Here is a 25057-nt window from a genome sequence, read left to right as displayed (position 1 = left end):
GTGTGTTGATTTTGCACACTGTAATTTTATTGAATTTATTAGTTCTAATAGTTTTCATGGAGTCTATAGAATTTTCTATGTACATAATTAAGTCATCTGCAAAAAAAGATAATTTTATTTATTTATTGTGATTTGGATAGCTTTTATTTAATTTTCTTGCTGATTGCTCTAGCTGGGAGTTCAGTACCATGTTGACTAGCAGGACCAAGAGTGACCACTCTTGTTTTCTTCCAGATCTTAGGGGAAAAGCTTTAATTTTTCTGCATTTATTGAGATGATCATGTGGTTTTTATTTTATTATGTTGTATCACATTGATTGATTTGTATATGTTGTTGATTGCTGCATATCCATCCTGGCATCCCAGTAATAAATCCCACTTGGTCATGGTGTATGATCCTTTTGATATCCTGTTGAATTTTATTTGCTAGTATTTTATTGAGAATGTTTGCATCTAATTCCATTAGGAATATTGGCCTGTACTATTCATTTCTTGTATTGTCTGTCTAGCTTTGGAATTAGAGTGAAGCTGGCCTCATTAATTTGGCAGTTTTCTCTATTCTATTTTGTGGTACAGTTTAAGAAAGGTTAGTATTAGTTCTCTGAATGTTCATGATTATTTCTCATCCATGAACCATCTGGCCCTGGGCTTTTCTTTGTTGGAAAGTTTTTGATTACTGATTCACTCTCCTTGTTTGTTATTGGTTTGTTCAGATTTCTGTTTTTTATTGACACAGTTTGGGTAAGTTGTATGTTCCTAGAAATTTATCCATTTCCACCTGTTCATCTAGATTATCCAATTTGTTGACATATAATTATTCATAATAGTTCCTTAAAATCTCATAAAATTTTAATGCCTTGTTTCTGCCAAATGGTAAACATGATTTGGGGCTAGGAAGCCTGGAAATGAAATGTCATCACTTTTGTAATGTTTTCTTTTTTATCTCTCCACTCATCAGAATCACAACCACAGCTGCATGTATGATGGATCTTCGAAGATATCCACTGGATGAGCAGAACTGCACCCTGGAGATTGAAAGTTGTGAGTTACTTGGACAGGGGAGTGAAAAGGAGGGATGCTTCCTTGACCCAGTGGAATTCAGCTTCTCACTGAGTTAATTAGTACCAGGATTTTTTAGCTGCACTTGTCTGACAAGTTTTCAAAGGGTTTATATTGGTGGCTCAGGGGTCATTTCAATGAAGTTATCATTTTGAACAATTAGGGAAAGTTCACTTATTTTAGATCAACAATTTATAAACTCATACTTTCTCCTTCTCAGAGTGTAGTTTCTCCCAAAGCCTTCCAATATCCAAGCTGGATTAATAAGAAAGGAAAGATATTTTAATATGAAAAGAGTTTGTGAGATTGTTTTGACCTAAACTATTGTAAATTGCCTTTTAGAAAAACATTATGTTAGTGTCTTGTGTGAATAATGTGTCTTTCCTCATAAAAAGAAAAAGATGATAAATTGCACTCATGAGACTTATGCTTTACACCAAAGACTTAATGATTTAAGTCTAGTGTCTAATTTTAGTTTGTCTTCTTGGGCTGCTTTTACACTGATTGCTTTCTTAACAATTCAAATATTTCAGCTATGAAGATTTAATCTGACTATCTTTTTGTGATTATTTCTCAGCCATCAGCCTATAGGTATTTGAGACCATTAATTGTGAACATCAAAGCTAAGCCATTTCTTGGTTTTCAGAGGTGCAAAAAAGTCCAGTAGCTAATCAGACCATTATTATAGTACCACTTAATGTAATGTTAGAAATTGACAGATGTTTGTTTAGATCATCTAAAATGCTTTCTAGATGTAAACATTAAGAAAGTAAAGGAAAATGGGAAAATTCCAGGTCATTCTATAGTATTGTTGAAGAATGAATGTATTTCCCCAGTGTCTCATCACGAAGCAATTACATTAATCTTCTAGTTCCACTGTATACATAGAAGTAGATGAAGGTGTTTATGTAGATGCAATTACAAGTTTAAATATAGACATTGACCTACTACCACCAAAACCTAGAATGAACAAGAAAATTCATGAATAATTCTCTAATCAATATTCTAATTTTAAATCTCATTATATAAAGAAGTTACTAAGTATTGAAAGGTGTTTATATATATATAAAGTATTGATGGTAACTTTTGGTTCAGATACCAAAAATGACCACATTCAAACCATAGGAATGAACTATGTAAACTCAATCATATACTAATAGCTAATAACATTTTATAAATAAGGCAGAACATCAGTTCAACAAGTAAATCATTACTTTTGGAACTGATATGGAAAGAGAAGGATAACTCATGGGTTGTCCATACATATTAGTTGTTTTTTACCCTTGGCCACTCTTCCATTGACTTTCTGATTTTTTACCTTGGCTTCTGCTGGAGAATATTAACATACAGCAACCTCTTGAAATTCCAAGACCTTATGAATTGTGTCATTTGCTTAAAGGAGCAATGAATTTTGATAAATACTTGAAATTGATTTTGTGTTTTAAATTGTAAGTTCTAAAATTATCAACACTTTCTCCCAAAATACATACTTTATTTACAAATGGATACCAAGTTTTTCTATTACAGGTTGACATTTTTCTGTAAGTTTGAAGATTTACTTATTCATATTAAAAATAGATGACTTTAAGTCCATTTAATATAACATATAATGATCAAAACTATAAATGAAGCAGAAATTAAATGTAACTTTTGTGGGGAAGGGATGGGGAAAGCCCAGGCACCCAGATAGCCCAAAGTAATCATCAAATATGATGTCAGGCAATAGGTGGTGACCCAGACATATGACAATCATTGAGGCAGTTGAGCAAGATGCAACTAGTTGTCTGGACATACAGTTTAACACAGTAACTGAGACTCTAAAATAAGCTAATATGTATAAATTTGAAAAGATGGTAATTATCATCAAAGTGATCCAGCTGTTGGTCACAGAACTACAATCCCTAAAGATACTTACCTAAAACAAAGCAAAAACTCTTGACTGTAAGAACTTGGATAATGAGGAGTGTACAGAGGCAGGAACTTAGGAGAAAAATTTGCATAACTAAAGCTGGGTATTTTATAACACCTTTGTGACATAAGTATTTGTAACAACACTTGAGAGATGATATACTTGAGGCTCAGAGAAGTAAAATAACTTACCCAGAGTCACAGGGCAAAAAAAGTAATGGAGTAAAAAAGTAATGGAGTAAGAATTCAAGCCCAAGTGTTCTTCTCTTCATCACGGAATCCTGAATCAGGTGAGTAAGGGAGCATAGCATCAATAATTAGAAGTGTAGGTTGGTCACGGTGGCTCATGCCTGTAATTCTAGCAATTTAGAAGACCAAGAAGGGTGGATGACCAGAGGTCAGGAGTTCGAGACCAGCCTGACAAATATGGTGAAACCCCATCTCTACTAAAAATACAAAAAGTAGCCAGGCATGGTGGCATGCACCTGTAGTACCAGTTACTCAGGAGGCTAAGACAGGATAATTGCTTGAACCCGGGAAACAGAGGTTGCAGTGAGCTGTGATCATGCCACTGCACTCCAGCCTGTGTGACAGAGTGAGACTCCACTTCAAAACAACAACAACAACAATAATAATAATAATAATAATAATAATAATAATAATAATAATTAGAAGTATAACATTAACTGGAAACACTCTTGGCTAGGTAGGAAATGCTGAATCAACCAAAGACTGGTCTGTATTTCCTAAACTATCCCTGATAAATTTCAGTTTAGATCCCAGAAGCTGAATTTCGCTTTTAGATCAAGGGTCAAACAATTGCAGCTTATGGATGCAGGAAACCAGGCAGGCCTTGATTCTATTGATGTGACCCTTAAAAAAAGAAGAAGCTTCTGATGATAGCATAATTTAACTTCAACATTTTATTTAAAACGAATCCCTATTAACAATAGATAAACCAATGTAGAGTTCCTAAATGTTAAGAATAATAATTTTAAGCAGTGAATTAGCATATGCCAATGTGGAGTTTGAATGAGCTTTGCTTGTTTCTACCTAAGTACAGAATCAATATGTTGCTAAGTTTTAATAAATACTGAATAGATTATTCATCTAGTTTGTTTGTTTGTTTGTTTGTTTTTTGAGACGGAGTCTCACTCTGTCGCCCAGGCTGGGGTGCGGTGGCCGGATCTCATCTCACTGCAAGCTCCGCCTCCCAGGTTTACGCCATTCTCCTGCCTCAGTCTCCCGAGTAGCTGGGACTACAGGTGCCCGCCACCTCGCCCAGCTAGTTTTTTGCATTTTTTAGTACAGATGGAGTTTTACCGTGTTAGCCAGGATGGTCTTGATCTCCTGACCTCGTGATCCGCCGTCTCAGCCTCCCAAAGTGCTGAGATTATAGACTTATATTCATCTAGTTTTTAACTTTTCACAAAAAAAGTGCTATCTTCTAAAACAGCTCTCTCTGACTTGACAGTGTATCAAGACTATACTGAGCCTTAAAGTAATCACAAATGAGAGGCTCCAGTGTCAGTTGGGAAATAAGAATGATCAAGTAGACATCCCACTGATGTAAGATTGAACCAATCATGTTTGTGACCAACAGAGTGGAAACTTTGCCTGCATTACAAAATTCACGAGTTTGCATGTTCTCCCATCACAATCTCAAGGCTGGCAAAATGTTTTCCTTGGTTAGGTCCTTTGAGATAAATTAAAGATGTTTTGCTTAACTTGGTGTCATCTAATCAAGTATAATTGAAAAAGTCATAAAGACTTGTTAGATTGAAAGTTTGCTTGAACTTGGAGCAGATTAATAGCTCTGTAGCCCTGGGATGCTATAAAATGAGTCAATGACATATAAAAAAATAAATCAAGGAATTTAGTCTAAAGAATATTTGGAATTTGAAATCAATAACAGTATCATGTGAAGGTTTGATAGCCACAAGCTTCATGGAGATATGGAAAGGGATTGGGATAATAATCATGAAGGAATCAGGAAGTGCAGATTAAAAAAGATCCGGACTCTAATCTCATCCACTCGTTTACAGTAGATGTTGTCACCTCACCACACCAAAATGATAATAATAAAAGAAAAAGCCATTTCAGGCCTGAAATCTCTCATTTTCACTCATCTTCTTTAAACTTCCTTATTCTTCACCACTATTCCAAGTTAGTTCTCTGTATTTCACAGGAAGATGTGTTTCTATTTCTTTCTTAGGCTGGCCCTGCCCGCTGTGCTTAGAATTCCATCTCTTTCTTCCTCCTCTGGAAATTGATTATGTCTGGTCCACACACACACCTCACCCCGATCTCTCAGATCCTCAGTCCTGCCCTGTCTACCTCTTTTCTCACAGCTTGTAAACAAGTTGAAAACTCTTCTCATCTTAAAACACCTACACTCTATCCCCACATTTCCCTGAAGCTTTTTCCTAATCTCTTTCTTTTTCTCCAAAGTACTTGAAAGGATAATCTATATCCGTTGTCTATTGCCTCAACTTCCTCTCAACCCACTGCAATCTGGCACCTGCCTACCCATCTCCCGCCTCTGCTAAAACTGTTCTCAGAAAGGTCACAAAGGACCTCTTTACATTCAATCTTATGCTGTGGCTCTCAAATTTATATCCCCAACTGAGATCTCTTCTGAGCCCCAGATTGATGTACTAGCACTCTTCTTGGCATGTCTGTTTTGATGTTTCAAAGGCAGCTTGAGTTTCATTTGCTCAAAACTTTATTCTTGATTTTTCCTTTTCAAATGAATTTCTTCCTCTGTCACTTTAATCTCACTATCCGACCATAATCCTGGGATTAATTGTTAACAGTTTCATTTCTCTCAAACTCCGCTGATCCGTTCTATTGCCAAGTACCATCTATTCTACCTGCAAAATATTTATCAGGCCCGTCCATTTCTCCCCTGCCCTATTGCCACCAGTCTTTTCCAAACTATCATTACATTTTACCTGGACCATTGTAGCTGCCTTTTACAGTCTTCTTGCTTTCACTTTTGGCTCCATCTAACCCAATTTCTGCCCAGCAGCCACAGTGATCTTTGCAAGATGTAAATTGGATCATATTATTTCTCTGCTTTAAAATATTCAGGCTGGTTGCCGTGGCTCATGCCTGTAACCCCAACACTTTGAGACGCCAAGGCAGGCAGATCACAAGGTCAGGAGTTCAAGACCAGCCTGGCCAACATGGTGAAACTCCGACTCTACTAATGATACAAAAATTAGCAGGGCATGGCAGCACACACCTATAATCCCAGCTACTCAGGAGGCTGAGGCAGGGGAATTGCTTGAACCTGGGAGGCAGATGCAGCAATGAGCCAAGATGGCGCCATTGCACTCCAGCCTGAGGGACAGCCTGAGACTCCATTTCAGAAAAAAAAAAAAAAAAAAAAAAAGACTTCCCACTACACTGGTAAAACTGTCCACTCTTCTTAACTTGATCTTCAAGCTCTTGTGTGACTTGACCTTCCTCATTATCTTGAATCCCATCTGTCACCATTTTCCCCTTACTTACTGTATACGTTACTCCAGCACCAGAGACTTTGTTTCTGGCAGACCGTATTTTCTCTTATCCCATCATAATAATTTTCTCATTTCTTCTGGCTGAAATGCTTTTCCCAACCGTAGTTCTTTAGGCTTCCTCTTCTCATCCTTCAGTCCTCATCTCACATGCCACCTTTGATAGGAGGCTTTCTTAAGATTCCTCCAATCTAAGTTAGGAACCAGTAGTTATTCTCTTTTAAAATTCTTTTTAGTTTCCCATTGCTATTGTCTGAAAGTTTGTATCCCGCCAAAATTCATATGTTGAAACCTAACCTCCGATATAATGATATTAAGAAATGTATCTTTTGGAGGTGATTAGATCATGAGAGCAGAATCCTCATGAATGGGATAATGGTAGTCAGCACTTATTTACAGTTTTGCTTTTTGCCTGAAAATATTAAGTGGAAAATTCCAGAAATAAACATTCATCAGTTTTAAATTATACCCTTGATTGTAGCATGATGAAATCTCCCACCATCCTGCTCTGTCCTGGCTGGGACATAAATCATCCCTCTATCCAGTGTATCCACATGTATATGCTATCTATGCCGCCTATATCATTGACACCATCTGCTCCTGGCATCCAGCCACTGATGTCATCATGGCTTAATGATCCAGGATCACCCAAAGCAGATGATGCTCCCTTTGATATATTTTCAGAGATCAATGGTAACCAAAAGCTATGTCACAATGCCTATGTCATTCACCTCATTTTACTTCATCATACAGGCACTGTGTCATCTCACGTTACAAGAAGAAGGGTGAGGACAGTACAATAGGATATTTTCAGTGAGAGAGATCACATTCGTGTAACTTTTATTACATTATATTTCTATAACTGTTCTATTTCATTATTAATTTTTGTTAATCTCATACTGTGCCTAATTTACAAATTAAACTTTATCATAGACATGTACAGATAGAAAAAACATAGTATATGTAGGGCTTGGTACTATTTGCAATTTCATGTTTCTACTGAGGGTCTTGGAATATATCCCCTGAAGATAAGGAAAAACTACTGCAGTGCTCTTATAAAAGAAGCCCTGATATCTACCTTGCCCCTTCCACTGTATGAGGACACAGCTGGAAGGTACCATTTATGAACCAGAAAGTGGGCCCTCACCAGACACTAAAATCTGCCAGTACGTTGATCTTCGACTTCCCAGTCTATAGAACTACGATAAATAAATGGCTGTTGTTCATAAATTACCCATTTTATGGCATTTTGTCATAGCTATCCAAATGAACTGAGACATCCATATCATAGTAGTATTTGTTTCCATGCTTGTTGTTTATTTCCCCTGTAGATTACAAACTTCTATGAGGGAAGGGATCATTGTTTTGCTCACCATTCAATCATTAAACCTAGTCTAGTACCTGAAAATAAATATTTGTGTAGTGAATGTGTGCTAAATTTCTTGGCTTCAAACTTTTCAAGTCATTTGACTTTTAGAAGATAAGTCTAGTTTAATTTTTTCAGATGAGATTTAAGGAGGATTTTTTTACTTGCAATAAAATATTATTTCATTTATATACTTCATACAATCTTTCATTTGTATAATTGTACATTCATGTTTTAAGACCATCTCAGCTGGGCACAATGGCATGGGCCTGTAGTCCCAACTATCTGGGAGGTTGAGCTGGGAGGATCACTTGACTCCAGGAGTTTGAGTCTAGCCTGGGCAACATAGTGAAACCGTATCACTTAATAGAAAAAAAGAGTAAGATCTCTTAAAAAAACAACAAAAAAAAAAATCTATTTCAAAAATTATAAAAGTGTCAACCAACAGCCAGATAAGGAAAGATCTAACATTTAAATTACTTTAGGAATTTTGAAGGGTGGTAAAGGTAATGAAACGATGATTTTTATTGTTGTTTCATCATAAGGCATTAACTATGTTCTTCCTACTTACACTACCACGAAGTTTTCAGACAAAGGTAACACTTAGTGACACCTGGTTACTTTTTTACTAGTTTCTTGTTTTAAAAAATGGTTTGGTAACTTTTAACCTAGGCCTTGTCATACGTATTTAATTTAATGAACTATCCACTTAATTTATCTGTTTAACTCTCAGAAGATTGTCATTGTCTTAATTTAAATATCTTGATAGTAACAACATGTGCACAGAATGTAAAGCGATAGTGATATTTAATTATTTCCAAAATAAAACTATTTTCTTGTCTACAAAAATAACATGTGGTAAGAAATATCTGTCCACCTGGTGTTATAAAATGGCCTAGCTTAGATGTGGAAAATGTTCTGAGAAAATGGGAGGTTTGCAGAAGTGAAATATTAAGTTTTATTTAAGTACAGCACCACATTAACAACTGGAAATAAAATTTTTAAAGTATAGTTTTCAGACATAAGACATGAGTAGTTCTATAAAAGTCTGCCCTTGAATGGTCACACCTGGAGAATTATATCCAGTTCTTAATGCCATTTTAAGGTAATTTCATTCAGAAGGAGGAGAACAAGATATCTGTAGGACAAATATAAGGAAGCATAGCAGACATTCGGAATGTTTTAATGTGCTATCATATAGCAGATGGAACTGTGATCAGAGTTGCCCAGTGTGTTATTCACAGTTCTTCAGAGAAATAGAGCCAGCAGGCTAAACATATCCTATTGGCCGTATTTTACATAAAATAAAATATATAATGTATAACATAAAATATATAATTTTATATAAAATACAGCCAATCAAGCCAATAGGACATGTATAGCATATACATATATATGGAATACATAGAGTATATAAAGAATATATATTTACATATTCTTAGAAATATATATATTTAGAAATATATATATACTTAGAATAGAAGCCTTTCTATTCTAAATGGCTACCAATACTATTTCCTCTCTCTCTATATATATATATCCTACATATATACATATAAATATTGGTATATGATATATATAAAATCTATATATATCTTATCTCTTTCTATAGATATCATATATATGATACATGGCTATCAATACCATTACATATATAATAGTATATATTATATACCAATACATGTATATAGATATATATAGAGAGAGAAAAAGATAGATAAAGTACAGATAAGATATATATCTATATAGAGAGACAGAGTGAGAAATAAGAAAGAGAGAAAGAGAGATTTATTATGAGGAATTGGCTCATGCAGTTATGGAGGCTGACAATCTCAAGATCTACAGAGTGAGTCAGCCAACTAGAGCGCCGATGGTATATTTCCAGTCCCAATCCAAAGGCTTGAGAACCAGAACTGATAGCATAACTCCAGTCTGAAAACCTATCAGACTCAAGACCCAGGAAGTACTGATGTTTCCATTTGAGTCCAAAAGCAGGAAAAAACCTGATGTACCAGTTTCAGGGTAGTCAGACAGGAGGAATTCTCTCCTACTCAGGGGAGGGTCAGTTTATTTGTTCTACTCAGGCCTTCAACTGGTTGAAAGATGCCCACCCACATTGTGGGGGGCAAGCTGCTTTATTCAGTCTACTGATTTAAATGTTAATCTCCTCCAAAAACACCCTCACAGGAATACCCAGAACAATGTTTGACTACTGGACACCTTGTTGTCCAGTCAAGTTGACACATAAAGTTAACCAGCACATCCAGAAATGCTAGATTTGAACCATTTAATTCCATTTAATTCAACTAGCACTTCTTAAGTAGCAACATGTGGCTCTTTGTACTACTAAGTGCTGGTGATATAGCAGCAACAAGTAGACAATAGTCAGAAGCTGCAGGAAGGTAGCTTTAGAAATTAAGAGACTCTCTGATGAGCAGCAGTGTTCATTCATGAAGTAGGTCCCTGCTTAAGAAAGAACTTCCCCTACCACAGAGACACTTCAACTAATTAGAAAAGGCCACATACCAGAAATAATACAGAAGACATTCCTCATTGAGAGGCCAGTTTAATTTTATAAACTTCAAGGTCTCTTTTAGCCTCAAAATCTGGACTGCTGGGAGTTCACTAAATTTAGTTACATCACTAATACATTGTTTTCTGTGCCTATCTAAAATATTAATTCTAAAGTGATTATGATTTATAAAGGATATTAGAATATAAGAAAAAATATGAATACATAAATATGTAAATGCTCACAAGGAAAATATGAAATATAGGACAATTACAGGCAAAAGCCTTTAAACCATTCTTACTTTATTGCTGCCTGCCAAATCATTAGTTCTGATCTGAAATAATGTAAAACCAGCATCTACAACATGCTGCACACTTTCTATTCATGGATGCAAAACACCAAAAATAACAAGTAAATTGAACTTCATGAATGATTCATGACTTCCTTTGCTTTATGTCCCCATTGTCAAGGAAATTAGCAGCATTGGATATCTCCTTAGATAAATCTGATTTTGCCATATTCAGTAGACTACTTAATGAAAATGAATATTTCACATTTATGTTCATAGAAATGTTAATGAATTTTAGTGCCTGTAGCTTTTTTTTTGATGAGCAGAGGGGTGGGTGTAGAGAGGAAGGGAATATTTTTTCGGAATTAATTTATTCCTTTTTCCAGCCTGCTTCTTTGAAACTGTGAAAAAGCACTCTCTCTGAAAAGTATCTGATCTTTCAAAGTTATAAAATAAAAGTCAGTGGGGGAATGGAGTTCCTTCTATGAAAATTAGTTTTTCTATCAACTTGACTATAAAGTTAGCCTTAGAGTTGTTCACTTCTACACTACAGACAGTTTATTTTCCATCCATGGGCAAGCGGCTGTGTAGATTGATGAGGAAATCTCAGATTTACAGATTTAAATTTCTGTACGTTTGTTCTTCCATTGGTATTATGATGGATGACAATTTTGCATCTAGATTCCAAAGAGGAAGTGTAAAATAAAGCTCATTTTTAAAAATCTAAAGCTTTTAGGAAATAACCAAATACTTAAAGACACATTTTAAAAAGGAACTTTGATCTTCTAATACTGGACACCCTTGCTGAACTAAGGAACTTTGATTCACTTGAGATCCAAACTTGATAATAACAATATCTAATGTTTATTAATGGCCCAGGCACTTTCTAGATTCCCCACTGATTCCTCTCACCAGAAGAAAATCAAAGCGTCAAGGTAGTAACTACCTTCAAGACAAAAAACTCTAGAGGTTTGAATGAGATTTGAACTCAGGCAATCTGACTGGCAAGTCTGCAATTTAGCCCTCATAGTCTCTTGAGAAAACTTACTTCTCAATACAGTCTTCACAAAACCTTTTTTTCTAGCTTCCCTACTGAGTGTGAGTTGGGTGGTTTTAGGTGTACTCTATCTGGACAGGAAGCAAACGCCTGCAAAGAAAGCACATTTTAATTGGTCCTTCTCTGTCACTGAATCTTCCCAATTCAGTTCTTAAGTAGGCTTTATTTTTGACATTCTTGCCACTAAACTGAATATTGATATACTTTTAGAGTAACAATTATTTTACCAAATCACTTCTGTAAATGCAATAGATCACACAATGGCCAGAAACCCTTTCTCTTCTAAGTGGCTACCAATACTATTCCCCCAAATCACATCCGTGTGGGGCTGGGCCTGACAACAATGGTGCTGCAGTTTCAAAGTCCATTTATTATTCATAATTATAGTGCAACAGGCACTGTATTTAAAGTCAATTTATTATTCATATAGATGCATTAACATCTACAACTTTGGAAATGGACATATTCTTATGAGAGGTCTTGAATTTTCTATGAACCACATCCACATAGGAATCATGAAACATGGATACAATTTAGTTGCCATATAGGTGTCAATTTCCACATTTAAGCTGCATTATTCTCATCTTTAAGATCAAAGGTTTTTAAAGGGAGCTTTTAAAAACTATTGATACTATGCCCCACCCCAGACCAATAGCATTTGTGGAACATGGGTCCTAGCACAAGCATTTTTTAAGCTTCCAAGTTGATTCCAATATTGCAGCCACATTTGACAGCCACTGCTCTAAGGCTGCCATGCATTGATTTTTTTTTTCCTCTTCTGTTTTTCTTTAACATCCTCTTTTAATAGACCCAGTTCTTAAAATAAAAAGCAGAATAGAAACATATAAATGAAATAAAATACAGCAAAGAACAGAAAATAACATGATTTTCAAAGAAAGAAATCACTGAAATGATTAAAGGAAAGATTGTAAACTATTCTTTCTTTTATTCTTTCTTTAAAAATGGCAGACGGCTCCATTTTTTCTCTCCAAAGGGCATGCCTTGAAATAGGTGGACCAATGCACCCTGCCTTACATTAGAATTAAGTGCTCCAGCTTGATATTCAAATCTATGTAATAAGAAGTCAAGTTGTTACAGGATGCTAACCTATTTTTAAAACCCATATATAAAAATATATATTTATATTTATATATATTTAAAAATATGTAAATATATATTTAAAACCATATATATACACATACCACATATTAATATGAATGTGACCAATAAACATTAATTTGAATAATGATGCTATGGAAAGGGGAGTTATCTATACTTGGGAGACACATGGTCATCAGCCATTTTAGCAGCATTCTCTATCATGTCAAAGAAATAAAGCAAGCTACAATGTGTGCTTGAATGAATATACAACATTTTTTACAAGAATAGCTTCTCAGGCCAGGCGCAGTGGCTCATACCTCTAATCCCAGCACTTTGGGAGACTGAGGCGGGTGGATCACCTGAGGTCAGGAGTTCACAATCAGCCTGGCCAACATGGTGAAACCCAATCTCTATTAAAAACACAAAAATTAGCCGGGCGTGGTGACATGCACCTGTAATCCCAGTCACTCAGGAGACTGAGGCAGGAGAATCACTTGAACCCAGGAAACAGAGGTTGCAGTGAGCCAAGATTGTGCATTGCATGCCAGCCTGGGCAACAAGAGTGAAACTCCATCTCAAAAAAAAAAAAAAAAAAAAAAAGAAAGAAAGAAATAGCTTGTCAAACTGAAATCAAGCACAGTCTATTTCTTTCAAACATAAAAAGTTATATAAGAATAATTTCTGTGTGTTAATCTTCATCCCACCACACTGTGCCCTATAGATACTGACTGTACTCATTTGATTGTGTAAAATGGTAGATTTCTCAGAAAACTCCTAGTATGTTATTGCATTGATTCCAAATCAATTGTATTCCCAGGATTTAGATTATGTGAATCTACAATGCAGAGAAAAAAATTTCACTGAATAGAGCCAAGGGCTTGCCTGCTGTCATCTTAGGCACTATCAGAGCAGAATCACACAACCTGTGTGAGATGCTCCTTGCAGTGTTTGTAGAACATTCAGGATCTTGTTAAAATCAGATTCTGAGTTAGTGAGCCTGAGCTGGGGCTTGAGAGTCTGTATTTCAAACATGTCCCAGATGATGCTAATGCTGTTGGTAGATGGACTCAACTTTAAGTAGTAAAAATCTGGAGTCAGTATAAATAAATAAATACATAAATACATCAATAATTTTAAGAAAAATTTTAAAAAGCCTGTCTCACCTGTCCTCCTCAATCTACTTTCCCAGCCTGTTTGCTTCCTAACATGATTTAAATGGTTAGCTAAAAGCCTTTTTTTCACACAGTTTGCTCAGCCCTTGAATCAGAGAGTTTGAGTTTTAAATAAACTGAGACAGTAAAATCATTTTCAAATTACCTGAAATACATACATCTGAACAGCAAATTTTGTTAAGTAACATTCCCGGCATTTCTCACATGTGGAGGACTTCCAGAAATATAGTATTTTATTAATACTCCTAATCCCACATTACAAATAATATTTGGGTGAATATTTCTATGTAGAAAGGACTTATTTTAACAAAGAAAAAAATTAATCACTATATTTTATTTTATTTGACTCTGTATCCAGAAACTAGAGGTTTTTTAGTGGAAGGAGCACATGGTTTACACCTCCGCTATCTAGAGGTCTGCAATTTAATGAGTCATTCTGGAGAGCACAAGTTTTCCAGACCTTATTTTAACTATTTTTGATGTAAATCTTTCTCAACACAGAATTCTGAAAAGCTTTTATCCTTTTGTGATGATTCAAGGTCATAACTGTGAGCATTTCTCACGATGTATTAAAGCTCTAGCTTCGCATGAATTGAAGGCAGATACTCTGATCTTCCTAGTGACCTGAAAACCTATCATTTTGTAAGTATCTTCCTGGGCAGAGTGATGAACCACCTCTCTATATAATTAATGTGTCAACAGTAGAAAAGTCCATCTTAGTCATTAGGCATATTTTTACAACTTAGGACATAGGTGTTTTTCTGGCATAATTCTCATTTTAAGTAACCTAGTCTCTTTACCAGGAATCAGTAATTGTTTTAGCATGAATTGTGAGCTTCAAGGTCTCAGCAATGGTCCAGATCCTGAATGTCTACCTCCTCATTACCTTCCTCCATCCTGTCTGCAGTAATGATAGGTTCTCACAGCGAACGCGCATTCACTCAGTATCCAGTTATTGAGTTATAAGTGTTTTCTACATGAACTCCCTTAGTCTCATTGTTGTTGCCATTATTTTATATCTTTCTCTTTGAATTTGTACATGTTATATGTAGAGAGAAGGTATGTTACATAATTGTCCTCTGATTTTAGATTGGAAATATTCGCAAGTGTCCTCCCATTTGCCCCAACAAATGCAATCATCTCCCTGTTGTCCGTCTGATTATTTCCTTCGAACTGTTCATCTAGTTGTGTAATTAAAGGAACAAGCCTGATTCTGCTACATTTTCACAGCTTCCTGACCAGTATGTACAGTTATAATAAAACTAAATTTTTTTCCTAGTTTCATGAAGTTTAAGAAGTATTATTCTACTAGCTTGACACCAGGTTACAATGTTACTCTTCTTAAAGTTTTACTTTGAAGAGAATTTCATGCACAACAAACATTGAAAATTCTCTTTTGTTCCATATGAGGATGAATAATAATACTACAATGATAACGTGACTAGAACTAGCAAAAACTAAAGCAAAAACATGCTTAGATTCAATCTCAGATATCATGTCTACATGCCACAAAGACCATGAGAAGGGCAATCCAAGAGTAGGTCAAGGTGAGATATATGCTAAGTATATTTGGAGGCATGAATACAGAAGATTTAAGCCTGGCAAAGATGACACTGGACACCAGCTCTGAGACTTATGCATTACTCTGACTGAATTCACATGGGAAACATCTTTTTGTGATAAGTTCTGTTTTAGACATTCAAGGTCTACACTTAGAAGTAAACTGATCTTTCTAAATCAAAGCTCTGAGAAAATGCCGTCGACCAAATGGAAGAAAGCTGCAAGTAGAGCCCAGATCAGTGTTTACCATTTTAAATTTACATCATCAGTTAGACATTTAAGTGGTGATATCAAGTGAAAGTCTAAGTCTAGAATTCAAAGGAGAGAGTCTATCTGGAAATACAAATTTACAAGTCATGATCTTATAGACATATTTAAACCCATGAATCTGAATGGCATTTCTGAGGTAATTAGTATACCTCAAGAAGAGGTCCAAGTGCTTAGTCTTGGTCAAATCAGTGCTAGAAGTTAGGGAGATAATAGAAAACACAAGCATGGCAATGATTATGTGCAAGCACATTATAAATAATATACCATTTAATCTCAACCATGACTATCAGTAGGTGCCACCATTCCCATTTTTTCAAGGAGGAAGTGTTGTTATCATTTACCAACGAAGAAGCCGAGACACTATGGGGATAGCTAACTTGCCCATGTTCATACCTAGTAAGTGACAGAGCCAAATCTGCAAACTAAAAGAGATGACAGTGAGGTAGGAGAAAACCTAGGAGAGAAGGGTATGCTGGAAATCAAGGTTAAAAAAAAAAAAATGTTCTAGAAAAAGAAGTGATCACCTAGGACAAATGTCCCTGATAGTGCAAGTTGGATGACAACTGATAACTGACAATTGGATTTAGCAACACGGAGTGCTGGGAGTGAAAGTCTAAATGGAGTGGATGGAAGCTAGACCAGGAGACAATTACAGTTATGAGGGGGATAAGAAACAGCCAGTTGGAAGTGATACAGTTATTGGTCATAACAAGGTCTAGAGATGGGAGTGAGTGGTGAGGTAAAATGGAGGAAATGATCATTGCAGAGACAAAGGAATTTAAAGTCTGGTGTATAGAAAAATAATCCACATGTATATTGGATTCACAAAGAACTAAGACAGGAGTTTGAAGTTGAAATAGAAGCCAAACGTAGAAAAAGGAGATTAATTAACCTTGGATTGGCAGATGACAACAGCAATAAGATGACATAAGATTCAAATTTAGGACGGAGTGAGGGAGAATAGTCTGTAAGGGACAAAACGAAACAAAGAGTCACTTGAACCCGGGAGGCAGAGGTTGCAGTGAGCTGAAATCACACCATTGCACTCCAGCTTAGGTGACAGAACAAGACTCCATTCTCCCACTCCCCAAAAAAGAGAATGAAACAGAGTCACTAGGTATAACTCCCAGGCTTAATACCAAGGATGCAGGACAAAGAGCAGCAAGGACTTGAGAGAGCTGTTGGGTAAGCTATGTTTGTAAGAGAGAGCAAGGTTTTGATAAGAGGAGGTGGAGGTGGTGAGGATGAGAGCACTGAGGATAGGGGGATTTTACTTTTGATGGACTGTGTGCTTCAGTGGGCATAAAGGAGGGTTTTGGAATCATGGAGGGCTAAGAGCTAAAGACAGAATAAAGAACGTATAGATCCGGCCGGATGCAGTGGTTCACACCTATAATTCCAGCACTTTGGGAGGATGAGGCAGGTGGATCACTTGAGGTCAGGAGTTTGAGACCAACCTGGCAAGCATGGTGAAACCCCATCTCTACTAAAAATACCAAATCAGCGAGGTTTCATGGCATGCATGTGTAATCCCATTTACTTGGGAGGCTGAGGCAGGAGAATTGCTTGAATCTGGGAAGCAGAGGTTGTAGTGAGCCAAGATCGTGCCACCGCACTCCAGCCAGGGCGACAGAGTCAGACTCTGTCTCAAAAAGAAAAAAGTGTATATATATATACATATATATCCTTATGGGATGTCATTAAAATATCATGTAAAGTGCCCGGTACAGTGCTTACTGCATTTTAACTACTCAATAAATGGGGGTAACAACTATCATGAAAGTACAGGGTAATCAGCTATTTGCTTCCCCCAGAATTCTGAGCGGCTTCAACTTCTGTAACATTGTGAGTGCTCCTGATCTTCAGTTTTCTCACACTTGTCATCACTGTGATTATTGCCACTGCTGCTGTCAATGTCGTCATCACTTTCCCCTCTTCAATTCTAGCCTTTTTCTCCCATATCTCTTGGCTTTCACCTAAAAAGCTGATCTTTCTGTACATCACCAATCAAATCAAAGCTCTCTTCTCCTTTGCTCTGGAGCTGACTGATGACAAAGTGCTACTTGTCTCACTCTTCCTGGCTGTATTTATCTAAGTTCCCAGATGTTTCTGATTCTTTCATCTTGCAAGTGTTCATTGTGCACATGCCATTTCTGACACAGTCAGTACTTTTAGGATGACAAGATGACTACATCCTAGTCCCTCAAAAGCTTACATTCCCAAAGTAGCATTTTTACAGATGCGCCACGCCATTCTCCAGTGTTTTAGAAAATTAGAAATTAGATCATTGACCAGTAACTAAAAAAACCTTTCGCTAATATTTTAACTAAGCATTAAATTCCAATGTGCTTTTTTTGTGAAGTCCACAGGCTAATGATTCAATTCCTTTTAGGCTAACTTGTGATCACTTGAAAAGACTCTGAAGACACATATTTCTCCCTATTATTGGCAGGTTAAATATTAATACAGCCACTAGTTTTAGCTTGTCCCTGTGTACCTCATTGCTAAGCAGACAACTTTTCAACATTCTTTTGTGTGTTCTACAGAGCACCATGCAGATGATTGCTCAGCCTGCTTGGTAGAAAAGGAGGTGATGTGACAAGGAATTTAGCTCACAGTTCCTCTTCTTAATTCCCAGGAAAGAAATACCCACTATTTGTTGCATTGAACAACCCTACATCATACACAATTCTAGATAAATCTTCCATTTTGTTAAGGAAGGAAAATGGGAGTTGGGGGCAGATGCTTTGGTATATTTTCCAAAAATTTCAATTTGTAGATTTAACAGCTTAGTTCCAACTAATACTTTGGGGAATCAAACAGAATGCTAAAAAAGTCTTGGTTAATAATTCAGATACTCATAAATCTATTTATTCACCCACAAAGTTTCTAGACTCTTTACCATGTGTCATGAACTCTTCTAGGTAAAACAAGCCCCAGCTCTAATGTACCTTATTATCTATTATAGGCAAGTATAAAATAATCAAAACTGTAGGAAATATAATGCAGGAGTGATAAAGAAAAGAAAATCCAGGTGGAGGGATTGAGAGGTATGTGGTCTGTGAGTATGTGCTATACACAGACTTTCTGTTTTAGATAGGGAAGTCATGAAAAGTCAATAACACTACTAAGGAAAGTAAGCCACAGCATCTGTGTACATTTCATAGACATGAAAACCAGGCATTGAGCTGTTGAAAGATCTATTCAGTGCCAGAAAGACACTCAACAATTCTGAACTGTGGCTTAGGGAGAGCAGAAGATGCTTCAGTGCCCTGGAAGTTAATTTTATTGAGTATTACTCTCCATTAATTACTGCATTCAACCAATTATGAACAAGTACCTAGAAAGTAATGACATATTTATGTGAGTATATGCATGCATATATGGTGGGGGGGGGGGTTAAGAGAGAGAGATAAATGCTTTTATACATTTTTTTTAGTCCCACAGCAAAGTAAGAGAGTTATTAGTTCTATCATGCTGATGGAGTCACCAAGCCCATGAGAAGTTAAATGAATTCACCAATTACATACAGTTAGAAAGTGGTGAAGCCCAGACTACATTATGGGCTATGAGTTAAAAATCTGTTCTTTCCAATGTAGGAAACTTTACCCTATTGACCAGGTTGTTTTCATAAAGCAAACATAAATAAATACACACACACACACACCACTTTGGGAAACTTAATTAACTTTCTTAGGTCTCAAGGGTATTTCTGAACACTGAAAAGCCATAGTTTACTCTGTAATAAGTGGCCAAGAAGAATTCTAGTTTCCGCCAAAGTGCTAACTATAACTTTGTGTATATAAATGCATTTAGTTGAAACTTAACATTCCAAAATTTAACATTTGACATTCTGTTGCCAGTTAAGGTCTTGTCAAGGAAACAGAAGAGTCACTTAATATATTCGAGGTGTTACAAGTTTTAATATAGGGAACTAAGAACTTACACAAAGCTTGGAAAATCTGGTGAGCACAGGTCAGAGAAACCAGCCTTGGTAATTTCAGCCTGCAGCACCCAAGCAAGGAAGGTGTTGTAATACTCAAGGATCTCGGGGAAGCTCCTACCAACTATCTCAGTCTCTATAGCAAGTTGGAGGTACTCAAATGCTCCCCAGTAAGTCTTTGTGCATCTCACATCAGCCCATGCATCTGGCAGCAGTGGCCTCCAGAAAATAATGGCCTCTCCTTCACCATGTTCCAAATCTGGTGCTGTCTTAGTCCATTTGTGCTGGCATAATATAATACCTTAGATGGGGTAGGTTATACACAGAAGAAATTTATTTCTTACAGTTCTACAGTCCAAGATCAAAGCACCAGTAGATTCAGCTGCTAGTGAGGGCCCACTTCCTGCACAGTCAGACATCTTTTCACTGTACTCTCACATGGCAGAAGGGATTAGCTGGATTTCTGGGGTCTCTTCTATAGGGCATTAATCTATTCACTAGGGAAGAGCCTTCATGATTTAGTCACCTACCAAAAGTCCAACCTCCTAATGTCATCGCCTCATGGAATAGGATTTCAATATAAAAATTTTCTGTAAACACAAACACTCAGGCCATAGCAGATAGCAATACATCTCTTTGGCAAACTCAAACCTGGGAAAGGAGATTCTGAAAAAAAAATTTTTTTCACCATATTTTCTATGATAACTGTGGTAGCGATGCCAAGTTGACACAAGCAATCTAAGACAAGCATGTCAAAGTTACCTCAGAATTTCATGTTGCATTATTTGTAAGTCTGCTGAAGCACAGCCTGGGATCTTATACTTTGACTGGCATAGCACAGGAGCAAGCCACACAGCCAGGGAAGATACCTCATCATTCACTCAACTTTCAAACCATGGAGTCAGTAAATATTTGATAAGATCTTTTCATGTGCAGTGAACAAAACAGACATGAACTCAGCCCTTGTGACACCCGCATATTGATAGGACTTTATTCTCACCTCCATTAAATTTGCATTTTGGGGAATTTACAAGCTGTTGAGTCATTCACAGACTGGGGAGCATTAAGAGTTTAAGATTACTTCAGCAATTTTAATAACCAATTGCAAAATCATTCAGTTCAGTTATAAAAGCAATCCAAAATACCCACCAAGTCATAAGATGTCATTCCTTGATTCACTGTTTTGATCCCACAACACCAGTGGCCATGCTCTCTGGAAATTAATCACAATAATTCACAACGTTTATATAGCCTTGTGCACTTATCGAAATGTATTTTCTAGCATTGTCTTGTTTGACCCTCATAAAACATCTAGCAAGTAAAGGTGGGTAATTTTTCTCTTTTCATTACTGAAAAGTCTGGAACACAACAAAGGGCAATAAATTATCTAGTTAATTAATGACCAGTGGTGGTCTGCAAGTTAGGTCTTCACTCAAATTAGTATTCTTCTACAGTATCACACTGCCTGTTCTGTACTAAAAGAACTAGAATCAACACTTGATATATAAGAAATTATAGAATTTTTAAAACTCTGACCTTCTAATCATTTTTCCCCACTTGTAATTGTTTTTTGGCTTAAATTCTGAACCAAAGTGTCTGGAAATGTTGTTTTCTTTGTTTAATGAAAACATGAACAAATCTCCTTTGGACAGAGCTCTTCCTTTCATGAACATCCCCTGCAATAAATAGGTCACCTGGTCACATTCATATCTATGAGTAGTTTATTAAGTCACATCTGCCCTAAAAGATCTATGCCTGGCAAAAATCCTTTTAGGGAACGCAAGCACCTATAACAGAATTTTAGAACCAGAGAGGACACTGAAGATTATTTAGGTCAGCTCCCTCATATAGAGATGAAGAGAGTGAAATCCTATGAAGCTCAATGGCACTGAGGTCAAACTCATACGGTTAGTTGCTTAGAAGCAGATTAGTGTGCAGGAGTCTGATTTAAAGATTCAGTGAGCATATCCTATGCTGTCAGTATGTGAGAGGTGCAGAAAAGTTTTTATTGTTTTTTTAATTAACTTTTCCTTTTTTTCTCTATCTGAATCAGTCTTTAGAAAGGAAAATTTTAAACACATCCTTCTGCTTAAAACCTAGTTGTGGAAACTTAAAACTACTTAAAAACCAAGGCAAGAAATAAATCATTGCTAAATAATGGTCCATAAACTGGAATTTCTGTAATTCACTGAAGGAATAGATCAGGGATTTATTTTTAATACCTGTCTCATTCTACAAAAGACATGAGGCACCCCACAAAAAAATACTTTCAATGCAAAAGGATTAAAATTAGCAATTATGGTGACTAAAACAAAGGAAAACTATGGGTAAAAAAATAATAAAGCCAGACCTGTTATTACAGTTGAAAGACCATACAGTTGAAAGAAACAGACCTCAGCTTTATCACTTAGTTTTCTAATGGCTGAAGTAAATAAAACACAACTTATGATTCAAATTTTCCATAAAATAAAAACCTAGTTTACTATTCAGAAGATGTACAGCTTTTCCTAATAAGGTGTGAGGAATAGTTCTCCGGTAGGTATTCAGAAAGAGGGCCCTGAATTTTATCCAGTTCTTTCTTACACAATCCATCAATGTGGTCCATTAGTATAACACCAAAGTATAATTCATAAAGTAGCATATTAGATCCAAAATGATGTCACAAAGGGATCCAACAATCTTGTGATCTGGCTTGTTTGAAAGGCACCATTCGGGGTATGTAGAGAAATGGATCAATTACCTGACCCTCAAGTATTTCTTCCAAAACATTATTTATGGCACTATGGAAAGCAAGGAAATGGACCTCAATGCTCTCATATTTGGCAAGAGTGTGTGGTGTGAAGATTCTATCATGCTGGCTGATGGATGCTCCACAAGCTTGGATAATCAGCGAAGTAGAGACAAGTGTCATTAAGGGCAACTGTGAAAATGCAAGGACCTAACTGAATCCTGTTTAATACGCTTGTGCAGGGCTAAATAGTATGGTTAAAGTCACCCCCACTCAACTTAAAAAAAAAATTATGTTCTGGGTCAAGCAGAAAACAGATTTGAGACAGGGTTAGAGAATTTAGGAATGGCTATTTGGAGGAAATGGGACTTGAACTTGGACAGACAGGGAGGAGAAGTGAGGAATCTTTAAACGCGGAGAAAATCACACACCACTTTGGTGGGCGGGGAGGTACAGGTAGGAGACAAGTCAGTTTGGGATCAAGATTTGTGACTTTAAAATGCAGCAACAATGGACCAAATCTAAACACAATTCAGTTTGACCCTTTTTATAGAAATATTGCCAGTAGAAATTTCTTTAATTTAATATGACAGCACTGGTTTGATAGGATTTCAAGCCAGTGAATTCAGTAAGTGGATTTGTTTTGATGACCTTTGCTAATTTGTTGAATGCTGTGAAAATCCCCTGCAGACTTTCTAACGGTTCCAAAGCTAAAAATAATGACCTCACTGAGGATTCTGTCAGCTGTCCTGATTGAGAGAATGGCTGAGAATTACTGATGGACCCTGGCTGCAAAATGAGACTCAGAGATTTGCAGCCTGGCGTGTATATATCAGAAAATTACACCTGTGCTCACTAGATTCTGGATATGACATATCAAATTCTAATTCTGGATATGACATATCAAAGAGTGGTAGCAAAGGTGAGCAATTCAGAATACTGCTAGACCTGGCTAATGGAGAAATTGATGGTTGGGTTCACAATACTGTGCTCTTCAAAACTCTTCCCTGCTGTCTTCTCTGGGGCAGGTCAACAATTAGTTGTAGAATATGAGAAAGGAGTTATGTTTGGGCATAAAAAGATTCCTAAACAGGGTTTACCATATAATGTCATCATGTGCCATGATGACATTATATGGTTGAGTACTAGAAGCTGGGTTTCTGCTTTTGTAATGAAAATGTCCTGATGACCTGTATATTGAAAGGTTATTGTTTTTAGTTTGGAGGAAGAAATATCAAAACATATAGAAAGTCATGTATAACTAGGTTACAAAATCAAACTTACTGAACCTTTTTTACGTGACCATCCCTTAGCATTCAGCAATGAATATCAACACAAGTGCTGTAACTCATGCTTGGATTTAAATTTTTTAAAAAATCTTAAGTGTCAGTGGGGTATCTCCAATCAATCTGTTACTGGCACATGGCATTTTTTTGTTTTGTTTTGAGGTTTTTCTTGTTTTGCTTTGTTTGGTTTTGTTTTGGCAGGGTCTTTCTCCATCCCCCAAGCTAGAGTGCTGTGGCACAGTCTCAGCTCACTGCAACCTCTGCCTCCCAGATTCAAGTGATACTGATGCCTCAGCCTCCCAAGTGGCTGGGATTACAGATGCGCACCACCACGCCCAGCTAATTTTTGTATTTTTAGTAGAGACAGAGTTTCACCATGTTGGCTAGGCTGGTCTCGAACTCCTGACCTCAGGTGATCCACCCACCTCGGCCTCCCAAGGTGCTGGAATTACAGGTGTGAGCCACTATGCTTGGCGGCATTCTTTTAAATAAAATTCTCAGTCTGTAAAATGTTTTTCAGTGCTTAGTGATGGCATTTATCTACACTATTAAAATCTACGTTTGATGTGTCTTCCCTCTTCCCCGAACAATTGAATATTTTCTCTTGAAGACATAGTTTTTAGAATTGGCATCAAATAATCAGAAATGTTTGGTTAACTGATGAATTATTTCATTAATCCATTCAGCAAGTATTTATAGGCTGGGTGGGCCCTAGGCACTATGCTAAGATGACAACAGAGAGCAAAAGTTAAGAGGATCCCTATGCTGCCTAATGGAGCTTTCAGGCAGTAAAGGAGATAGGCACTTGTCAAAGACTTACACCAATAAAGGTGAAATTGCTATGAAATAGTGATATTTTATGCTACTAAAGAGTGAATTGGCAGAATTGGACTTAAGGAGGTAAAGAGAGTTTTCTGGAGAGTGTGTCGATTGCTTAGAAATCTAAAGGATGAGTACAGTTAACTAGGCAAAGAGGAGATGAAAGTGCCTTCCAGGTAGGGAAAACATCAAGTTGAAGACCCTATGCAGGAAGGATCTTGGTAAGCATGAGGGATGAAAGTAAATCTAATGTGGTTGTAGTAATAAGAGACAAAAGACCATGGTGTGAGTTAAAACTGGAAATGTAGGTATAAGTTGAGCATTCCTAATCCAAAAATTCAAAATCCAAAATGCTCTAAAATCTGAAACTTTCTAAGCACCAACATGATGCCACAAGTAGAAAATGTTACGCCTGACTTCATGTGACTGGTTATAGTAGAAATACAGGAACACAGCAGTTTATTCAG

General features: G+C 36.6%; 1 protein-coding gene across 3 annotated transcripts in view; it reads left to right on the top strand.

Annotated features, from left to right (window-relative positions):
- GABRB1 (gamma-aminobutyric acid type A receptor subunit beta1) overlaps positions 1 to 25057 on the top strand; it is a 390802-nt gene that overhangs the window by 284418 nt on the left and 81327 nt on the right. For all 3 annotated transcript variants that reach the window (XM_026455819.2, XM_026455821.1, XM_026455820.1), the window contains one exon: positions 958 to 1040. In XM_026455819.2, the coding sequence (XP_026311604.1) occupies positions 958 to 1040 (83 nt within the window). The remainder of the gene's footprint in view (positions 1 to 957; positions 1041 to 25057) is intronic.

This window comes from Piliocolobus tephrosceles, chromosome 3 (genome assembly GCF_002776525.5).
Source record: "Piliocolobus tephrosceles isolate RC106 chromosome 3, ASM277652v3, whole genome shotgun sequence".
In the NCBI taxonomy this organism is placed as follows: Eukaryota; Metazoa; Chordata; class Mammalia; order Primates; family Cercopithecidae; genus Piliocolobus; species Piliocolobus tephrosceles.
Note: the sequence above shows the minus strand (reverse complement) of the source record. Positions and strands in the feature narration are given on the sequence as shown.